The sequence below is a fragment of the Erpetoichthys calabaricus genome, chromosome 15, assembly GCF_900747795.2.
Source record: "Erpetoichthys calabaricus chromosome 15, fErpCal1.3, whole genome shotgun sequence".
In the NCBI taxonomy this organism is placed as follows: Eukaryota; Metazoa; Chordata; class Cladistia; order Polypteriformes; family Polypteridae; genus Erpetoichthys; species Erpetoichthys calabaricus.
The window spans coordinates 11,980,995-12,000,743 of NC_041408.2; the positions used below are offsets into that span (position 1 = coordinate 11,980,995).

The 19,749-nt window shown below is 42.1% G+C and overlaps 1 protein-coding gene across 1 annotated transcript in view; it reads right to left on the reverse strand.

The window, feature by feature from the left end:
• The window catches only part of nmbr (neuromedin B receptor), a 56,836-nt gene extending 51,704 nt beyond the window's left edge, over positions 1–5,132 (reverse strand). Inside the window, exon 1 of the mRNA XM_051919530.1 lies at positions 4,418–5,132. Coding sequence (XP_051775490.1) covers positions 4,418–4,827 — 410 coding nt within the window. The 5' untranslated portion in view covers positions 4,828–5,132. The remainder of the gene's footprint in view (positions 1–4,417) is intronic.
• Positions 5,133–19,749: the final 14,617 nt, after the last annotated feature.

The following is a 19,749-nucleotide window of genomic DNA, read 5'->3' on the forward strand; positions in this document are numbered from 1 at the left end:
CGGAGTCAATAACGGGGGGCATGGGCACTGGGTGTACGGCGGTGTTTGTCATATCCCATCGGAGGCCGGAAGGCGCGCTGATATACATGATTTATATTGAAAGCGGGTGGGTGTGTTCGAGGGAGAGTCCCCCTTAGAGGCGCGTGCGGATATACTGTTGTTACGAGTAAGGGTTGCTAATGTGGTCCGAACTGACGGCACCCAAGGTTACACGAGGGTACGCATGAATACGGGGAACTGAGTACCGGCCCACCTCAAGCTCTGCAACTATCCCCACATCAATTCGTGCGAATAGAGTTTTAAAATGACATGTTCTCCGGTATTCATTTCTTTATCCCTTCTCCTGCATGTTATACAAATGATGCCGTCCGAACTGGGTTTTAGACGCTGAACGTGACTGATCTCCATTAGCCATCGATGAATAACAGTTGTAGACGGGAAGATACACGGAAGGCTGTAGTCCTACCGCTCCCTCACCGTGTAACCTGACTATGCTCTCTTCTCACCCACAAACATGACTGCCTTACAACTGCGCAATGCACCGGTTTATTTCTACAGTCGAAAGACATGCAATATGAACCGTACAGTCATCTGCTGTGTGGATAGCACTTTGAGTACCGAGAAAAGCGCTATATAAATGTAATGAATTATTATTATCTGCTCCCTCGCTATAAGGAGCCCGGGGTTTGCGTGCCAAGCGCGCCGTGCTTTGAGTCTGCCTGCCCACGTGGTTTTCATTCTCCCGCAGTCCAAACACACGCTGGTCTGGTGGACTGGCGATGCTAAACTCACCCTGCGATAGACTGGCAGCCCGTGCTTCCCTCCTCTGGGTAAGTCAGTTTGGAAGATGGATGGATGTTACTGTAGAATGCGAGCTTCAAAGACCTTCTATGGTGCATTGATAACTGAATAAATACAACAGAAGGCTTGAGTTAAGGTCTTCTTACGTGGCAGTATATGTGCAATGTTGGTAGCCCTTAGTTTGTTGTGGATTTTTTAGAAATCAAATGCAAACTGAAGGTCTTAAAGTCTCGTTATACGCCCCCCTAGGCTCTGAATAAATTCAGCTTGGAAGATGGATGGATGTTGAATACGAGTTTTAATGACTTATCAATAACTTAACCCTACATTCTTAAACATAATGGGTCTAAAATGGCGCGTCACTGGGCTGTGTGGTTGCCCGTTGAACCTTTAAGAACCACTTGATTCTGTTAAGAGTTATTTGCACTTGAAATTGGTTCTTTGAGTTTACTAACATATGGACAGAATATACTATTTTTCTGTATGCTTACCTGGGATACATCAGAACAAGAAAATCTGAATTTAGCCTGTTATATATGCAGTTAGAGTCCTTTTAAAATCGGTTGGTATTGGTATTGATGTTGATAATGCATAAACCTGTTATCTTCTATTCATGATTGTTTATGGAGCGCTTATGGTTCTTTCTGGAACTTTCATGTGAATGGCTCTTTTCGGAACCAGAAATGGTTCCCCTTTGGCATCACTCTGGAAAATCACTCTGGCACCTCTTATTTTTTAAGAGTGTTAGTGTGTGTGTGTGTGTGTGTGTGTGTGTGAGAGAGACAGATAGAGAGAGAGAAAGAAAGAAAGAAAGAAAGAAAGAAAGAAAGAAAGAAAGAAAGAAAGAAAGAAAGAAAGTGAGAGTGAGAGACAAGAAATAGAAAGAAAGAAAGAAAGAAAGAAAGAAAGAAAGAAAGAAAGAAAGAAAGAAAGAAAGAAAGAAAGAGTGAGAGACAAGAAACAGAAAGAAAGAGGGAGAAAGAGAGAAAGAGAGACGGAGAAAGAGAGAAAGAAAGAAAGAGAGAGAGGGAGAGAAAGAAAGAAAGAAAGAAAGAAAGAAAGAAAGAAAGAAAGAAAGAAAGAAAGAAAGAAAGAAAGAGTGAGAGACAAGAAATAGAAAGAAAGAGGGAGAAAGAGAGAAAGAGATGGAGAAAGAGAGAAAGAAAGAAAGAGAGAGAGGGAGAGAAAGAAAGAAAGAAAGAAAGAAAGAAAGAAAGAAAGAAAGAAAGAAAGAAAGAAAGAAAAAGAGAAAGAAAGAAAGAGAAAGAAAGAAAGAGTGAGAGACAAGAAATAGAAAGAAAGAGGGAGAAAGAGAGAAAAAGAGACGGAGAAAGAAAGAAAGAAAGAAAGAGAGAGGGAGAGAAAGAAAGAAAGAAAGAAAGAAAGAAAGAAAGAAAGAAAGAAAGAGTGAGAGTGAGAGACAAAGAAATAGAAAGAAAGAGGGAGAAAGAGAGAAAGAAAGAAAGAAAGAAAGAAAGAAAGAAAGAAAGAAAGAAAGAAAGAAAGAAAGAAAGAAAGAAAGAAAGAGAGTGGGAGACAAAGAAATAGAAAGAAAGAGGGAGAAAGAAAGAAAGAAAGAAAGAAAGAAAGAAAGAAAGAAAGAGGGAGAGTGTGAGAGAGAGAAAGAAAGAAAGAAAGAAAGAAAGAAAGAAAGAAAGAAAGAAAGAAAGAAGAGGGAGAGTGAAAGAGAAAGAAAGAGAAAGAAAGACGGAGAGAGACAGAGAAAGAGAGAGAGAAAGAAAGAAAGATAGAGAGGGAGAGTGAGAGTGAGAGAAAGAATGAAAGAAGAGGGAGAGAGAGAGAGAGAGAGGGAGAGGGAGAGAGAGAGAGAGTGAGAGAAGGAAAGAGAAAGAGAGTGAGAGAGAGAGTATGTGTGTTTTCATGCCACAGCCTCACATTAAGGACATCTCTGCATGTGTTGTACATGTTCTCCCTGTGTTCATGTGGGTCCGTTTACGACCTTCAGTTTCCTCCCACAGTCCAAAGACATGCAGGTTAGGCGGATTAGCGTTGCTAAACTGGTCCCTGATGTGTGTGTGAGCGAGAGACAAAAGATGGGGGGTGTTTGTTTTTACGCAGCTGCCTTTGCATTAAGGACACTTGGATTCACGACCTGGCTGCTCCCTGCATGGACTTTGCATGTTCTCCCTGTATCTGTGTGGGTTTCATTTAGGTCTTCCAGTTTCATCCCACAGTCCAAAAACATGCAGGTTAGGTGGATTGGCGTTATGTGCGTATGTGTGTGTGTGTGTGTGTGTGTGTGTGTGTGTGTGTGTGTGTGTGTGTGTTTATTCGCCCTGTGATGGACTGACACCCAGTCCACTCATTTTTTCTGCCTTGCTCCCTAAGCTTGTTGGGAACAGCCACCGCACGACCCGTCTGATAAGCGAGTCTGGAAGATGGATGATAGAATACGAACTTTAACGACTTGCTACAGGGCAGTGATTCTTAATTCTTTTCTTTTCCGCGACCCAATTTGGATTATTACTTGCGTTCGCGACCCGTAACGTGATTCCCACAGGGAGAACCAAACGACGACAATCAGTGGCGATTTTCCAAGGGGGTCCCTCCCGCAGACGACGATCGGCGGCGATATTCAAAGGGGACCAATTGGTGAAGTTTAGGGGAACGGCTTGATGATCGGCCGCTGCAAAGTTGCTCGCTGATAATGGAAATGTTTCTTTTTTTTGGTTGAGTTTGTTTCAGCCACGCAAGCGGCGACTCATCGCGGGGCTTTCCACAAACCGCTGGCGACCTTTTCTCATTCACTTCAGTTGTAACCCCCGACTCAGCACGACCCAATTAGAGAAGTGTCGCGCCCCGTGATTGACAAAAACACCAATTGGAAAACTTCATCCTACGTACCACAAAGCCTGTGTGAAGGTGAAGGTCTTTGTAGTTAGCCCCTATTTGGGATTGAAGTTTTGGAAGTTTAGATTAAATAAAAGATTTTAAAGTCTCGTAGTATCAGTAATCGACTTTTAGAAACACATATATAGGATCTATTCTAGTTTATTAATACTACTACTACTACTACTACTACTACTACTACTAATAATAATAATAATAATAATAATAATAATAATAATAATAATAATAATAATAATAATAATGTGGAGATCCGAATTCCCTGCGGTGGGTTGGCACCCTGCCCGGGATTGGTTCCTGCCTTGTGCCCTGTGTTGGCTGGGATTGGCTCCGGCAGACCCCCGTGACCCTGTGTTCGGATTCAGCGGGTTGGAAAATGGATGGATGAATGGATGGAGATACGAATTCCTAGAAAGCAAAGACCAAAGCCAACCCTTTCTTAATTATAGTGCCTTTCATCCACAGTTCTCATTTTTCTTTACGAGTGGCATCCACCAGCCTAGGTGCCACGGAACGACAACCGAACCTGCAGCCTCCTGTTTTGCAATCCATCCACTCTTATGTCGAACCCGGAGCCAATCCTGCATCATCGGACGCAAAGCCCCGCGCACACCATCTAAGTCAGTGTGTCTTATTAGCCTAACGCCCACATTTTAAGCGGCGTGGAAAGAAAGCCTAAATACGGCTCGAGAAGACCCGTGCTTCGGTGCGTTGCGTTGCGCTTGACGCGTTGCGCTCACCTTCTTACCTGTCGGCACTCAGAGCCGTCAGCGTGAACACCGAGACCCCCACCGAAGTGAGCTGAATGACCGGGATGAGCTTGCACGCCACGGCGCCGAAGATCCAGTCCTCAAAGTTGTATCTGTAGGCATCCAGGGGAACGCAAGTCACCAGTAGCAGAATATCAGCCGCCGCGAGGCTGGATATGAAAATGTTAGGCACGCTCCTCATGGCGCTATTAGTAATGAAGATTTTTACCAAGGTGATATTCCCCAGCAATCCAACCGTAATGATGAAAACGTACATGAAGCAGATAACGCATCTCAGGACGAAGTCGCCAGTGTCCCTCTCGCTGGGTACCACTTCGCCCGTTAAGTTGAAATCAAACGAAATGTTGTCGTAAGGTGTCGTGTGGTTGAAAAACTCCAACAATTTCATTTTTGTCACCGCTTTCTTTTCCCCGATAGTTTAGTAAAATTTGTAATTCAATTATTTCATGAGGTCCTTTATATGATCAAAGAGAGTGTAAAATAATCATTTTGTCCCATGCCTTTGCACGCTTGAACCCGTCCCGTTTTTTGACTTTTGAATGACGAGACTCCCCCAGGTGTCCACGGGGCGCAGCTGTGCTTGTCTTGATCCTCGCTGTCAATCCTTTTGTGTTTTGACTTCACCGAATAAAAATGTAAAATTCGCTCACTCTGGAAACCAATGAGATCTTATTTTGCGAAATAAAAATGTGTCTTGTTTAATGCTGAGAGAGTTTGAATTGTGTTCAATAAAGACGTATAGAAATAAAGTCAGGGGATGCAATAAAACATAACGGACAAAACACTCTCCGTGGTGACAGCTCCGGTCAGATTTGCAGAACTTTCTCCGTAGCGACACGTCAAGTGCACGAACGATAGCCGCGCGTTGTCACTTCGGATCTCCTCATGTCCGGCGGTCTCACTGAATCCTCCGTTGCTCCGGAGGCTGTTCTTTATGATCTGCTCTCAGGGTCCGTCGCAGGCGAGGAATTAAAACTGTGAAGTAGAAGGGCGCAATAAAAGCAGAGCGGGCTGAGCTCCTGGGCTTTGGAGGAACTGCGACAAGTCGGAACGAGAAAGGGGGGCGGAGTGTGGTGGAGGGGGTGGGCGATGTGTTATCGAGGTTTAGCTACGGTACTTAACGGTGGGATCAGCCAGTCTACTTCAGATGTTCGACACTTCAATGAAACGGTGCAGGAGCTGAATGGAAAAAGGGATTTTATTATTACAAGGAGGAATGTACAGCATGACCGCGATTCTGTAAGAATTAAAAACCAACACATGAATCAACAAATAACAAATAAACACATGAAAAAGCCAGTAAGTTCATAAGTTCAAGCATTTGCATAACGCTTAATTCATTACATCTTCTAAAGCGGCAAGATCAGAAGTGTCCGGACTATGGGGTCCGAGGAGGACGTCGGCGTCACTCCGCCTGTCTGATGTCTTCAGCTGTGAGGGTCGTGAGCACAGCGCAGACCGCCGAAGGCAGACAGGGAGACTGATAGGCTGCTCCGCACTTTTAAAAAGCGTACCTTAAAAAAAAAAAGAAATCATGCTTATTTAATCATCGTTTATTACTTTATTTCAGCTTCTTTTTATTTTACCTGTTCACGTTTTCTTTTACGCGTGTACAGTGGGAATAGACAATGCGGAATAAAAACCAGTAAATAGAAACCAGAGCCGAGTAAAAGCAGGATGTGAGTTACAGTAACTGAATAATTATTGACGACCTGACCCAGCATTTGACCTCCTAACCTTTATATATCAAACACACACTGTCAGGAATCTGTTATCTTTAATGTCAGTAGGCATATACTAGATAGATAGATAGATAGATAGATAGATAGATAGATAGATAGATAGATAGATAGATAGATAGATAGATAGATAGATAGATAGATAGATAGATAGATAGATAGCGTAGTTGGCAGGATTAGATAGATAGATAGATAGATAGATAGATAGATAGATAGATAGATAGATAGATAGATAGATAGCTAGATAGATAGATAGATAGATAGATAGATAGATAGATAGATAGATAGATAGATAGATAGATAGATAGATAGCGTAGTTGGCAGGATTAGATAGATAGATAGATAGATAGATAGATAGATAGATAGATAGATAGATAGCATAGTTGGCAGGATTAGATAGATAGATAGATAGATAGATAGATAGATAGATAGATAGATAGATAGATAGATAGATAGATAGATAGATAGATAGATAGATAGATAGCGTAGTTGGCAGGATTAGATAGATAGATAGATAGATAGATAGATAGGTAGATAGATAGATAGATAGATAGATAGATAGATAGATAGATAGATAGATAGATAGATAGATAGATAGCGTAGTTGGCAGGATTAGATAGATAGATAGATAGATAGATAGCGTAGTTGGCAGGATTAGACAGATAGATAGATAGATAGATAGATAGATAGATAGATAGATAGATAGATAGATAGATAGATAGATAGATAGATAGATAGATAGATAGATAGATAGATACTTTAGCATCGGACGGCACTGACATCCCAGGAGGCTTTGTGGTGCTGCACCTAATATTAGACTGTTAATTATGTTTTCTTTCATGTTGGGTTTCAAACAGTTGTGTTTAATGTTGGTTTGTAGCTTTTGGCAATGGGAGGGTTTTATTGAAATTTAAAAGGGGGGGGGGGGTATCGAGTTTGCCAACCACCACTATCCGATGTTGCCTGGTGTATGAGTCCCGATAATAATAAAAAAAAGACCTTAATTTGAATATTGCCGTTTGTAGTGATTGTTTTACTTGAAGGTACAACACCACCAAAATTAACAAAAGAGTAAAGAAAAAGCGTTTTCTTGAGTAATGAGTGTGGCTGTTTGTCACCATACATACAGACAGACAGATAGACAGATATAACAGGCGCTAAATAAATAGATGGATGGAATGGAGATGTACTCTATATTATAGATAGATAGATAGATAGATAGATAGATAGATAGATAGATAGATAGATAGATAGATAGATAGATAGATAGATAGATAGATAGATAGATAGATAGATAGATAGATAGATAGATAGATAGATAGATAGATAGATAGATAGATAGATAGATAGATAGATAGATAGATAGATAGAATGGAAAGGCACTATATGATAGACAGATAGCGTCTCACATGTGCGTTTGAAGATCACTGTTCAGGTTTATTGGAGGTAAGCGATGCTCCCCAGGGTGTCGTGTCTTTTGTCACCAACAGTACTAAAAAGATGCCCAGTGAGAGCAATTGACTCCTCCAATGCCAGCCAGAGGAGTATAAAAGAACAGACACCCCAAAGAAAGGCGTCTCATGTCAGACCCAAACTCCCAGCAGCACAGAGGTCCTGATGAAGACCTCCTTTGTTGAGTTAAATATCATTACAAAACATCACAAAGACTAATTTATCTTTTGTTAAAGTGTGTGTAACACAACCCAGCACTGTTTTTGTTTGGTCTAATTTATGTTATGATTGAAAAGGGTGACTCAGCTGGTACCCTGACCCTTCCTTGATGTCCATGACTGTCCTTCCACTCGTCTAAAATAGATAAGTATATAACATGCTAAATTGCATAGACAGATAGATAGACAGACAGACAGGTTGACCGTCAGTCATCAATTCTGCAGAGGGAGACATAGAGATGGCATTAGCAAGCAGCACCAGCCCCTGATTCAGCAGCTAGCTGCCATCACCAGAGCCCTATACTGTAGTTGTCTCCCAAGCACAAGTGTTTGACGCCCCTCATCTCGATGTTTGATATGATATCCATGGACGACTTGCATGAAACCTCAAAGTGGATGACCACACCCCACAGCTCTGCAATCTGCAATTATGTGTACAGCAATTGTCTTCAAGGTTCTTGGTTTGGGTGGGCATAACATTTCCACTTTTGCTTTAGGCAGTGACAAAGCTAGAACTGGCCTCCTCTAACTCAGATCCGAGTCCTCCCTCCTCACACACTTGTCCGGTGCTCCTTTCTCTCACATGCACCTCCAGACCTCTTGACGTGGCTCGCTATCATAAGCCTTTCCCGAATCAATTAACAAATGTCATAAAGTTTAAAATAACAGTTCAGGGCCATTGTTTTGAGCCAATCCCAGCAGCCCTGGATGAGCTGCCAACCAATCACAGGGTACACTCACCCTCACCTTCACACAGAGCCAATTAGAATTGCCGGCTAACCTAACTAAGTGAATTCCCGCTTGATTTCTAGAAGAATGAATTGTCCATTTACTTTGAAATATAAAATCTGAATCCCCCTTATAGTTCCCATCTCAGTAGTAATAACCATTATAAGAAGTACCTTTTGGTCACCAAAACGCCAGGGTGGTTTTCTTTCTGGTTGACGTCTGGCTGTAAAGCAGCTGTTAAAACAGCGTTCAACGCAGCCCCTTCCTGTGTGGCACAGCTGAGATTTTTTAGACCTAGCAGAGTGCCCCCCTATAACCCAAGGTTTGCCAAATAGGGTAACGCAGAAAAAGTGAATTCTGCTGAGACTGATTGATTGCAGGCAGGAGTGTGAGGGCAGACCAGTTGCCCAAATGACACCAAAGAGAGAATGGAGAGAGAAAAGGGAAAAGGAAAGACACCCACAGGCCATGCTGGCTGAGCAGATGTGCTTTCAATTTGCAATCAATATGGAGTACAGTTGCTGACTTGTCAAATGTTTTTGTGTCATCATAAAGAGAGAAGACAAATAAATGCTACTCAAGGTCATGATTGTGTAGAAACCAGCTTATTTATAACACGTTTCAGAGGAAACGGAGCCAGATTTACAAATCAATATTATTGATTGCTAACTATCAATTAGGAGTGTAGGAAAATTAAAAGTAACATAATGAATGTCTTTGGCATCCACCACTGAAGTAAGGCAAATTTTACCAAATTAAGTGTATCGAGATAAAGTATAGTAAACCCGCTCAGTCCTGAACAGGGGCACTGGGGGATCCTGGAGCCTATTCCAGCTGGCAAAGGGGGAAAGGCAGGAACAAACCCCGGAGAGGGCACCAGTCCATGCAAGAAAATCTATAATACAATTGGTTCCATTTCTATTTCCCCACTTTAAACTCAAACAGGTGAAGTGACTTGCTCATGGGGGATTTGAACCAGTCCGAAGCCATAACCACTATGAGACACCTGCTCTCATATAGTGCAGTGCACAATTCAATTCTTCACTTTTTATTGGCCGATAATTTGAATGAAGGTGTTTGTACCTTGTCACGTGTGTGTATCGGGGGGATCTCCCTGCTGGTTTACTCGAGGTAGGTGGTAACCTGCCAGGGCGGGAGGGGGCGCTGTCGCTCACTGTGCTCCACATAGTGAGGAAAATTAGCTCCGCCCCTTCTGGTTCTCCCATTATAAGAAGCCCGACTGCCTCCACTAAGATGTCTTTTGGGACCGATGCCTGGCGGGTATCTATCTGCTATTTGTTAAGAAGGCTGACCAGAGCTTCTGGGCTTATGCTGATTGTTGCCAGAAGACACTTGTTTAAGTTTAAAGAAGAAAAGTCAGGGATTAAAAGGGACGACCCGGCTGGCATCCGAAATCTACTTCGCTTGTCACGGCTCTGTTTCAATACGTGCTTGGCCACATCACAACATGTAGGAAAAAAGATTCTCGTGCTAATATAATCCGTTTTGTTTTCAATATTGAATCTCTAGGTGAAGTATATCCTTCTGCAGTGAATATTTTCTATATTATTCTGCAAGCTATACTCAATATCTCATAATGATAAAATGAAAACATTCCTTCAGGAAGAAATGTATTAAAAATCAAAAACTGGAAAGTCAAAGTCATACAGAAGGACAGGAAAATGGTCCACTGTGGTGACCCCCTAACGAGAGCAGCCGAAAGAAGTGAGAAGAAGAAGATGAGTATTCAGACCCTTAGTTCAGAACTTTGGAGCGGCTGCTGCTTCACCACCTGAGGCCACAGGTCCACCACGACCTCGACCCGCTGCAGTTCGCATACCAGGAGAAGGTGGGAGCGGAGGATGCCATCATCTACATGCTACACCGATCCCTCTCCCACTTGGACAGAGGCAGTGGTGCTGTAAGAATTATGTTTCTGGACTTCTCTAGCGCCTTCAACACAATCCAACCTCTGCTCCTTAGGGACAAGCTGACAGAGATGGGAGTAGATTCATACCTAGTGGCATGGATCGTGGACTATCTTAAAGAGAAACCTCAGTATGTGCGTCTTGGGAACTGCAGGTCTGACATTGTGATCAGCAGCACAGGAGCACCACAGGGGACTGTACTTTCTCTGGTCCTGTTCAGCCTATATACATCGGACTTCCAATACAACTTGGAGTCCTGCCACGTGCAAAAGTTCGCTGATGACACTGCTACCATGGGCTGCATCAGGAGTATAGAAACCTAATCAGGGACTTTGTTAAATGGTGCGACTCAAACCACCTACACCTGAACACCAGCAAAACCAAGGAGCTGGTGGTGGATTTTAGGAGGACCAGGCCCCTCATGGAGCCCGTGATCATCAGAGGTGACTGTGTGCAGAGGGTGCAGACCTATAAATACCTGGGAGTGCAGCTGGATGATAAACTGGACTGGACTGCCAATACTGATGCTCTGTGTAAGAGAGGACAGAGCCGACTATACTTCCTTAGAAGGCTGGCGTCCTTCAACATCTGCAATAAGATGCTGCAGATGTTCTATCAGACGGTTGTGGCGAGCGCCCTCTTCTACGCAGTGGTGTGCTGGGGAGGCAGCATTAAGAAGAAAGACGCCTCACGCCTGGACAAACTGGTGAGGAAGGCAGGCTCTATTGTTGGCACGGAGCTGGACAGTTTGACATCTGTGGCAGAGCGACGGGCGCTGAGCAGACTCCTGTCAATCATGGAGAATCCACTGAACAGGATCATCTCCAGACAGAGGAGCAGCTTCAGTGACAGACTGCTGTCACCGTCCTGCTCCACTGACAGACTGAGGAGATCATTCATCTCCCACACTATGCGACTCTTCGATTCCACCGGGGGGTTAACGTTAACATTATACAAAGTTACTGTCTGTTATACCTGCTTCACACTCTCCATCTTGCATTTTTTAACTTGCACTGTGTTTTTATCACTCTTTAATTAATATTGTTTTTATCAGTATGCTGCTGCTGGAGTATGTGTGTGTATCTATCTATCTATTATATAGTGCCTTTCCTATCTATCTATCTATCTATCTATCTATCTATCTATCTATCTATCTATCTATCTATCTATCTATCTATCTATCTATCTATCTATCTATCTATCTATCTATCTATCTATCTATCTATCTATCTATCTATCTATCTATCTATCTATCTATCTATCTATCTATCTATCTATATCTGGCAGCCAGTCCAGCTCTCAGTCTTCTTGGGTACGTCTCTACAAACTTGGCACACCTGTGTTTGGGCATTTTATCCCATTCTTCCTGGCAGATCCTCTCAAGTCTCCGTTAAGATTAATCGGGAAGTGTCTGTAAACGGCTGTCTTCAGATCTCTTATTTCTTTTAAGAGTCCTGACTGTTGAATGGCCCATCCAAAGTCCAGACTTAAATCCCATAGAATATGTGTGGAGAGACCTGAAGATGACAGTTTACAGTTGCTTTCCATCTAGTCTAATGGTGCTTGAGAGTTTCTGCCAGGAAGAATGGAATAAACTGCCCAAATACAGGTGTGCCAAACTTGTAGAGACTTACCAAGAAGACTCAAAGCTGGAATTGCTGCCAAAGGATCTTTTACAATGTACAGAAATAATGTTCTGAATACTTCTATGAATGACAGATTTTATTGTTTGACTTTGATTCAACTTGCAAGCCTTTCTGAAAACATGCGTTCACTTTGTCATTACGGATTATTGAGTGTAGATTGATGAGCAAACATGGCAAACGTATCCATTTGTAAAGACATCTATAACACAATAAAGTGTGCAGAAAACGAAGGGGTCGGAATGCTTTTTGAATCCGCCTGTGGCCTCCTGGGAAGGGAGAACTAGAAGAAGGGTTCCACAGTTTTGGGTCAACCTTTGCAAAGCAGGATCAGGAAAGACTGGCCAAAAGTCTTAAAAATAAATGAGTCTGAAGGCCAAATATATTGTTATTAAAGCCGTAGAGGCTGATACAGTGATTGACAAGCTTTAATAAACCGGTTTTAAATGGTGTCATCGTGGTATGCTGAGCACCCCCACACATTCACAATATTAAATAAAAATCCTTTAAGCTGTCGTGCATTTTCACCCTGCAATGGTTCTGAATAAATCCTTGTAGTTCAAAGGGTCAGAGGGAGCCTGGCATCTGAACAGCTCAGTTCATAACAGCTGAGGCTGACTAATGCAAGGAGTGCTAAGCTTATATAGATGAAGTAACACTTACATAACACACAAACAGTGCCCCCCGTAACATTTAGGACAAAGACTCATTGTCTCTTGATTTAGCCCTCTGCTCCACAGTTTAAAATTACAAATCAAACAATTCAGACAGGGTGGCGCAGTGGGTAGCGCTGCTGCCTCACAGTTAGGAGACCTGTGGTTCGCTTCCCGGGTCCTCTCTGCGTGGAGTTTGCATGTTCTCCCCGTGTCTGCGTGGGTTTCCTCTCACAGTCCAAAGACATGCAGGCTAGGTGCAGGCCCGGTCTTAGGTATTATGGGGCCCTAGGCGAAAGGGGGGTCCAGGGGCCCCCTGAGGGGGGTGGAGCCCCCCTGGAAGCTCTGTGAAATGCGTGAAAATTAGACCAAGGAGTCGATCCGGTGCCCCCCCGGATGCCGGGGCCCTAGGCGGTCGCCTACTTCGCCTATGCCTAAGGCCGGGCCTGATTGGGACAAATAATGCTGTAGTATATTTAAGTATATATGACAATTGCTCACTTGGACAATTTGTTTTGGGGGCCCCCAAGAAGGCAGGGGCCCTAAGCTATAGCTTGTGTAGCTTATACGTAAATCCTGCACTGGTTAGGTGCATAAAATTGTTCCTAGTGTGTGCCCTGTGGCGGGCTGGTGCCCTGCCCGGGATTTGTTCCTGCCTTGCGTCCTGTGCTGTGTTAGGATATAACAGGTGACCCTGTGTTAGGATATAGCGAGTTGGACAATGACTGACTGACAATTCAGTCATCGTGGTTAAACTTCACATGGCAGACTTTCATTTAAGGGGATTTGCATACATTTTGCATACAATACTTTGCACTCCCCTCCCCATTTAAGGGCACCATAATGTTTAAATAACTGATCATGTAGTAGAGCTGGCATCGTCTTACAATGCAGCTGGCAGGAAAATACAGGGTGGTCCAGATCTAATTATGCAACTGTTCGACTGACAACCGTCTCCCCACTTAAGGTGGACTTTTCTTCACCAATATATTTCCCTGTGATCATCCCCATTGCTGGTTTTTGTTATGCCTGCTTGTGTTTTTTTGTCTGTGTACAGAACCACTCGGAAGTGTAAGGGAAGGACAGTGTGACTTCAGCTAGGCACACTGAACAAGGGGAAAGACGAAATGAGCCTGCAATTACAGTAAAGAATTAGAAATCATTTATGCAAACCTCTACTCCTTTACCCAATGGAGGGACAGCGTGAAAACTGAAAAGTCCCTTCGGAATGCTTTGGAATCTTCCAGAACAATAAATCAAAGGCAAGAAGCTTTTAGTGCTGTTTTCTTACACACAAAGCTGAATACTAAATGGTGGTGGCTGAAACTGAAACACATAAATTGAATTGTAAAATGATACGCAGGACTTAACAGGCAGTGGAGAGCAGCTGATTAAACCTGAAAGAGGAACATTTTTAAAATTAATTCTTACCCTATAAATAGGCAGTTCCAGCTTTTCATCATAATCTTCCCTCTTATCTCTAAACTGCGCTCCTGATTTCAGTGAAGTCTCACGCCTGACAGATCTAAATATTAGAGAGTCCATCAGTCAGCTTTGATTTTGAGTTCTACATTAATGCGAAATAAAACAAAATATGCCGTCGTAGAAAATGTCTGCTGGAATCGCTAAAGGGGGACTTGACTGACGTGAGACACAATCTTCAAGTATTGAGGGGATCAGAGGAAGAACACAGATTATCTATTGCTTGTATATATAGTATGGTTTTTAATCCTGAAATGTCGGCAGTGTCTTATCTTTGTAAATGCATCTTAAGATGGCTTAATACACAAAATGCAATTAACCAGCTTCTTCCTGGAAGATTTTATTTCGAAAACCGCAGTGTAATTATTATCAGAATTTGGATATGGGGTGGGTGTGACATAAGGAACAGAAGAAATCTGGCAAACGAGAGGAGACCATTCAGTCCATTAGCTGTCCCGATGTCTCATCCATCCAGGTTGTCAAAGTTTCTGCTTCAATTGTTGTGCAACTGTCCACGCCATTTTATTATGTGTCCTTCATAATTGTAGAAGGTGTCTGATTGGCCCTGATTGAATCCACAGAGAGAAGAATGGCAGAAAATCATCCAAATCCAGGTATGTGAAGGCTGTCACATCAAACCCATGACGCTCCAAGCTGTAATCGCGGCCAAGGGGGCTTCAACAAGGGTCTCAATATTTGTTGTCGATGTGATATCTAATGGATCGTGGACTACCTGACCAACAGACAGCAGTTTTTTGGGACCGAGGGTCAGAAATGGTGGTGTGTATACACCCATACTGTATAGTCCCATACTGGGACTGTCCTGTCCACCCTTCCCTGTTGACCGTCCACACAACTGACGTCCAGCACAATCCCAGTGCTTGCCATCTACAGAAATTTTCAGATGACTCATCCATCATATGCTGCATTAATAATGGAGATGAGTCGGAGTCCAGGAAAGTTAGTGGAGGACATCTTGAGGCGTAGGGAGCAACGGCCTGCATTTCAAAATCAGCAAGACAAAAGATCTGGTAGTGGACTTCTGACATGCCAAGAAGCCCCTGGGACCAGTCGACATTCAGGGGGAAGTGGTGTGGAGCTACAAGTACCAGTAAACTGGACAGGTCTGACAACACAAGGAGGCCCAGAGCAGACTCGACTTGCTAAGGAGACTTGAGTCTTTTGTTGTGTGCAGTGAGCTGCTGGAAATGTTCTACCAGGTCATAGTAGCCACTGTGACGGTCTACGGGGGAAGCTGAAATGACTGAACAAACTTACAAAGAAAGCCTATTCCATCAAAGGGTGAACCCTGGACACACTGGAAGCTGTTGTGGAAAAGCAGATGGTGGCAAAATTGGATGCCATCATGGAAAATCCCCACCAGGAGGTGCTGTCTTGGAGCACTTTAAGCCACAGGCTCATTCCACCACGCTGTGTTAAGTAGCACCTCTGGGGGGTCTTTCCTGCTCACTGCTATCAGGCAATTCAATGCCTCCACTCGATAAACTCGTTAAGTTTGTTTTTATTTATTTACTTATCGATCAGTTTATTGATTGATCGGCTGTATTATCTCTCCTGTGAGTCTGCATTCTTGTTTTTTTTTTTTTTCATGTTTCTGCTGCTGTATGCATTTGAATTTCTCCGTGGGATTAATCGAGTTTTATCTAATCTTATCTAATATTTAATATTTCATTTTTTTAGTTTTTTAATTTTGCAAAAATTTCTAAAATCCCGTTTTTTGCTTTGTTATTATGGGGGGTATTGAGTTTTGGTTGATGAGGAAAGAAATTAATTAAGTCCAAGTAGCTCCGCCCCCTGCTCCCTTCACGTCTCTGCCACTCACGTATGTGGATTTCACTTTCACCAAACAACAAATCTTTAAATTCTCGTGGATACGCCTCTTCATTGGGAAGAAACCCTACTTTTCCCTGATGGCAACACGAATTAGTCGATCTACAGGTCTCCGACTTAAAGTTTAAAGCCAAATAATATCTACATACTTCTGTCATATCATCTGTGTCCATATATTCGATTTCTTTTTTCGCTTTTAGCTTTTCGTCGATATCGCATTGAATTTTGTTTCTGTGTTTGGAATTCCATCGTGACAATGCAACGTATAACTGCCCGTGAGTGGATATCGTTTCTTTCTCTCTACGTGAACTGTGTTTAACAATAGCATTCACACAAATAGAGATGATTGAACCGTGTGTGTGGTTGTAAATGTTTTAGATGTGGGCAGGACTTGTCAAAATCTCTTTGCATAAAGTCTCGTCTCGCGGGGCTTGAAATGTTCTCTCGCGGGATTTCACTTTCAACAAAGAACCGATCTTTTAATTCTCGCGGATACGCCTCTTCATTGGGAAGAAACACTACATTTCCCTGATGGCAACACGAATTAGACGATCAACAGGTCTCCGACTTAAAGTTTAAAGCCAAACAATATCTACATACAGTCGACCCTTGATATACGACCGGCCTGACATGCGAACAACTTGATTTATGAACAAAATTTTATTATTGATTTACGACCCGGATGCGATCACATGTATCCGTTTGTGCGATTGTAAACAAACAGCAAAAGAGCGTTTGTAAGCGTCAGTCGGAGCCCAGACACGTGTTTGTGGACGTAATTTCGGTCAGTGCAGTGATTTATATAATTTATTTCGATAATTGCTAAGGAAGGAAGAGAAGGTAATGAAGGTAAAGAAAGCGATCACAATCGAAACGAAGAAGGAAATTGTGCGGAAATATGAGAGTGGTGTCCGTGTGACTGATCTCGCTAATATGTACAGCATGTCGAAATCCACCATCTCGACAATTTTACAAAGAAAATATTTGTATAAGGAGGCTCCTTCCAAATAATAATCACCTTCCATTTCATTCTCCTCCTCCTCCCTTCCTGCAGCCCAAAGATGTCAAATTAAATGGTGAGTACAGTATGAAATTGTTGTTTCTGGTAGGCTAGGCACTTTTTATAACTTTTTGGTTAGTACATTAGAAAAAATATTGGTGTTTTGGTAAATTATGCACATTATACAACCCTTTTTTATTATGAAAAGGTTAAGTAAGTGTTGCTGTTGGAGGTTCGGAACGCATTATGGGTATTTCCATTATTTCTTATGGGAAAATAGTCTTGACTTACAACCAACTTGAGTTACAACCAGCGCTCGCGAACGAATTGAGTTCTTAAGTCAAGGGTCCACTGTACTTCTGTCATGTCACCTTTGTCCATATTTTCAATCTCTTTTCGCTGTTCCGTTATTTCACAGAGTAATAATTTCTGTTTGTTAGCGCTAATGCGATCTTTACTATCAGTTTTTTGAGACTTTCGAATTTTCATAATTTCATAATCTCTAACCTGCTCTCATTGTGTATCGTGGCAATGATTTTGAACCTCTTTACGACGTTCTACTTTGTCTTCTACTTTTTGTCTTTTATTTCCGACCCCGCTTGGAGCTGAGAGCGCAGGAACTGGGTCTGACAACAGCATTCACACAAATAGAAATGATTGAACCGTGTGCGTGGTTGTAAATGTTTTAGATGTGGGCGGGACTTGTCAAAATCTCTTTGCATAAAGTCTCATCTCGCGGGGCTTGAAATTTTCTCTCGTGGGATTTCACTTTCAACAAAGAACCAATCTTTTAATTCTCGCGGATACGCCTCTTCATTGGGAAGAAACACTACATTTCCCTGATGGCAACACGAATTAGACGATCTACAGGTCTCCGACTTAAAGTTTAAACCCAAACAATACCTACATACTTCTGTCATATCACCTTTGTCCATATTTTCAATCTCTTTTCGCTATTCCGTTATTTCACAGAGTAATAATTTTCATTTGTTAGCGCTAATGCGATCTTTAATATCAGTTTTTTGAGAGTTTCGAATTTTCCTACTTTCATAATCTCTAACCTGCTCTCCATGTGTATTGCGCCAACGTTTTTGAACCTCTTTACGACGTTCTACTTTGTCTTCTACTCTTTGTCTTTTATTTCCGACCCAACTTGGAGCTGAGAGCGCAGGAACTGAGACTGACAATAGCATTCACACAAATGAGAAGTGAGTGGACCGTGGGTGTGGGTGTAAATGTTTGAGAAGAGGGCGGGACTTGTCAAAATCTCTTGGCAAAAAGTCTCGACTCGCAGGACCTGAAATGATCTCTCGCGGAAGTTGAAATTATCTTGTCTCAGGATTTCCTTTTATAATAGAGAGACAATTTTAGCACAAGGTTGCAAAACAAAGCAAAAAATTGAAAAAAGTGAACAAAACGCGACTTCTCCTAATTTTCTCCTGTCAAACAGCGGCAAAAATAGCACTGAAACAATGCAAGAATTTAAACATAATGAATCAGGACAACACGTTAATGGGGTTTTGACAATGCAGCGTTGGCTGTGATCGACTGACACTCTTCCTTAGGCTGTTAACCGCAGTCCGAGGAAAAACAACTGAAACAACAAACGCATACATGACGAAATCTGATTACTGAAAGAAAACGACCTGTCAAATGTGAGTCATGTCTTCAAGATGGTCATATAAATAAGATAATATGCTTATCATCATCTAGTGCGTGATCACTTCATTTGAATTTCTGTATCCAACAGATTGGTCCTCAGCTGACCATTTTATTTAAGACGCTGGGCATCTCATCATTTGCATTGTCAGTTTTATGTACTTCTATAGAAGATCTCCAGAGAAACCCCCCTTCTATAATATTCACAAGGTCAAGGCTACCAGTGGAACATTGCTCTGCATTTTTTGAAATCTTTATCACACCATACTTTATATCAATCAATCAATAAATAAATAAATTGAACTGATTCAAAAAGCAACACACAAGACAACTTTGATTTTCTTCAAGGACACCTTCTTATGCACACATGGCAGGCCCATCTGTCATGCTAACCTCCTCATTCATTGCCGTCACATGATCAGGCACATTTACACGGCGTCCTGATGAAGATGACACAACCACTTCATAAATCTGGATGCTGACACCAATGCCTCTGAGCTTGTAAACTTGGAATCAATTTGGACTCCATTGGCTCTTGATTCTTACTACTTTGAAGAAAGCCTGGTTTGCTAAAGCTTGTGATGAACGTGTATAACAAAAAATATTCTCTGATCACAGGTTGCCTTGTTTCATAAAAAAACAAAAGCCTTGAAATGCAGAGCTCCTAAGTTTTGAAACCTCCTTCTCCTTAATAAGTTCACACTCAGAATTATAGCTTGGGATCCATTATTATGTGATAGCCTTCTTCTCCTGCAAGATCTGCTAATACTTGTTTTGTTAGACAATGTGGCTACTACATCTGAAGAAAAACATGGCAGGTTAATTAGATAGATAGATAGATAGATAGATAGATAGATAGATAGATAGATAGATAGATAGATAGATAGATAGATAGATAGATAGATAGATAGATAGATAGATAGATAGATAGATAGATAGATAGATAGATAGATAGA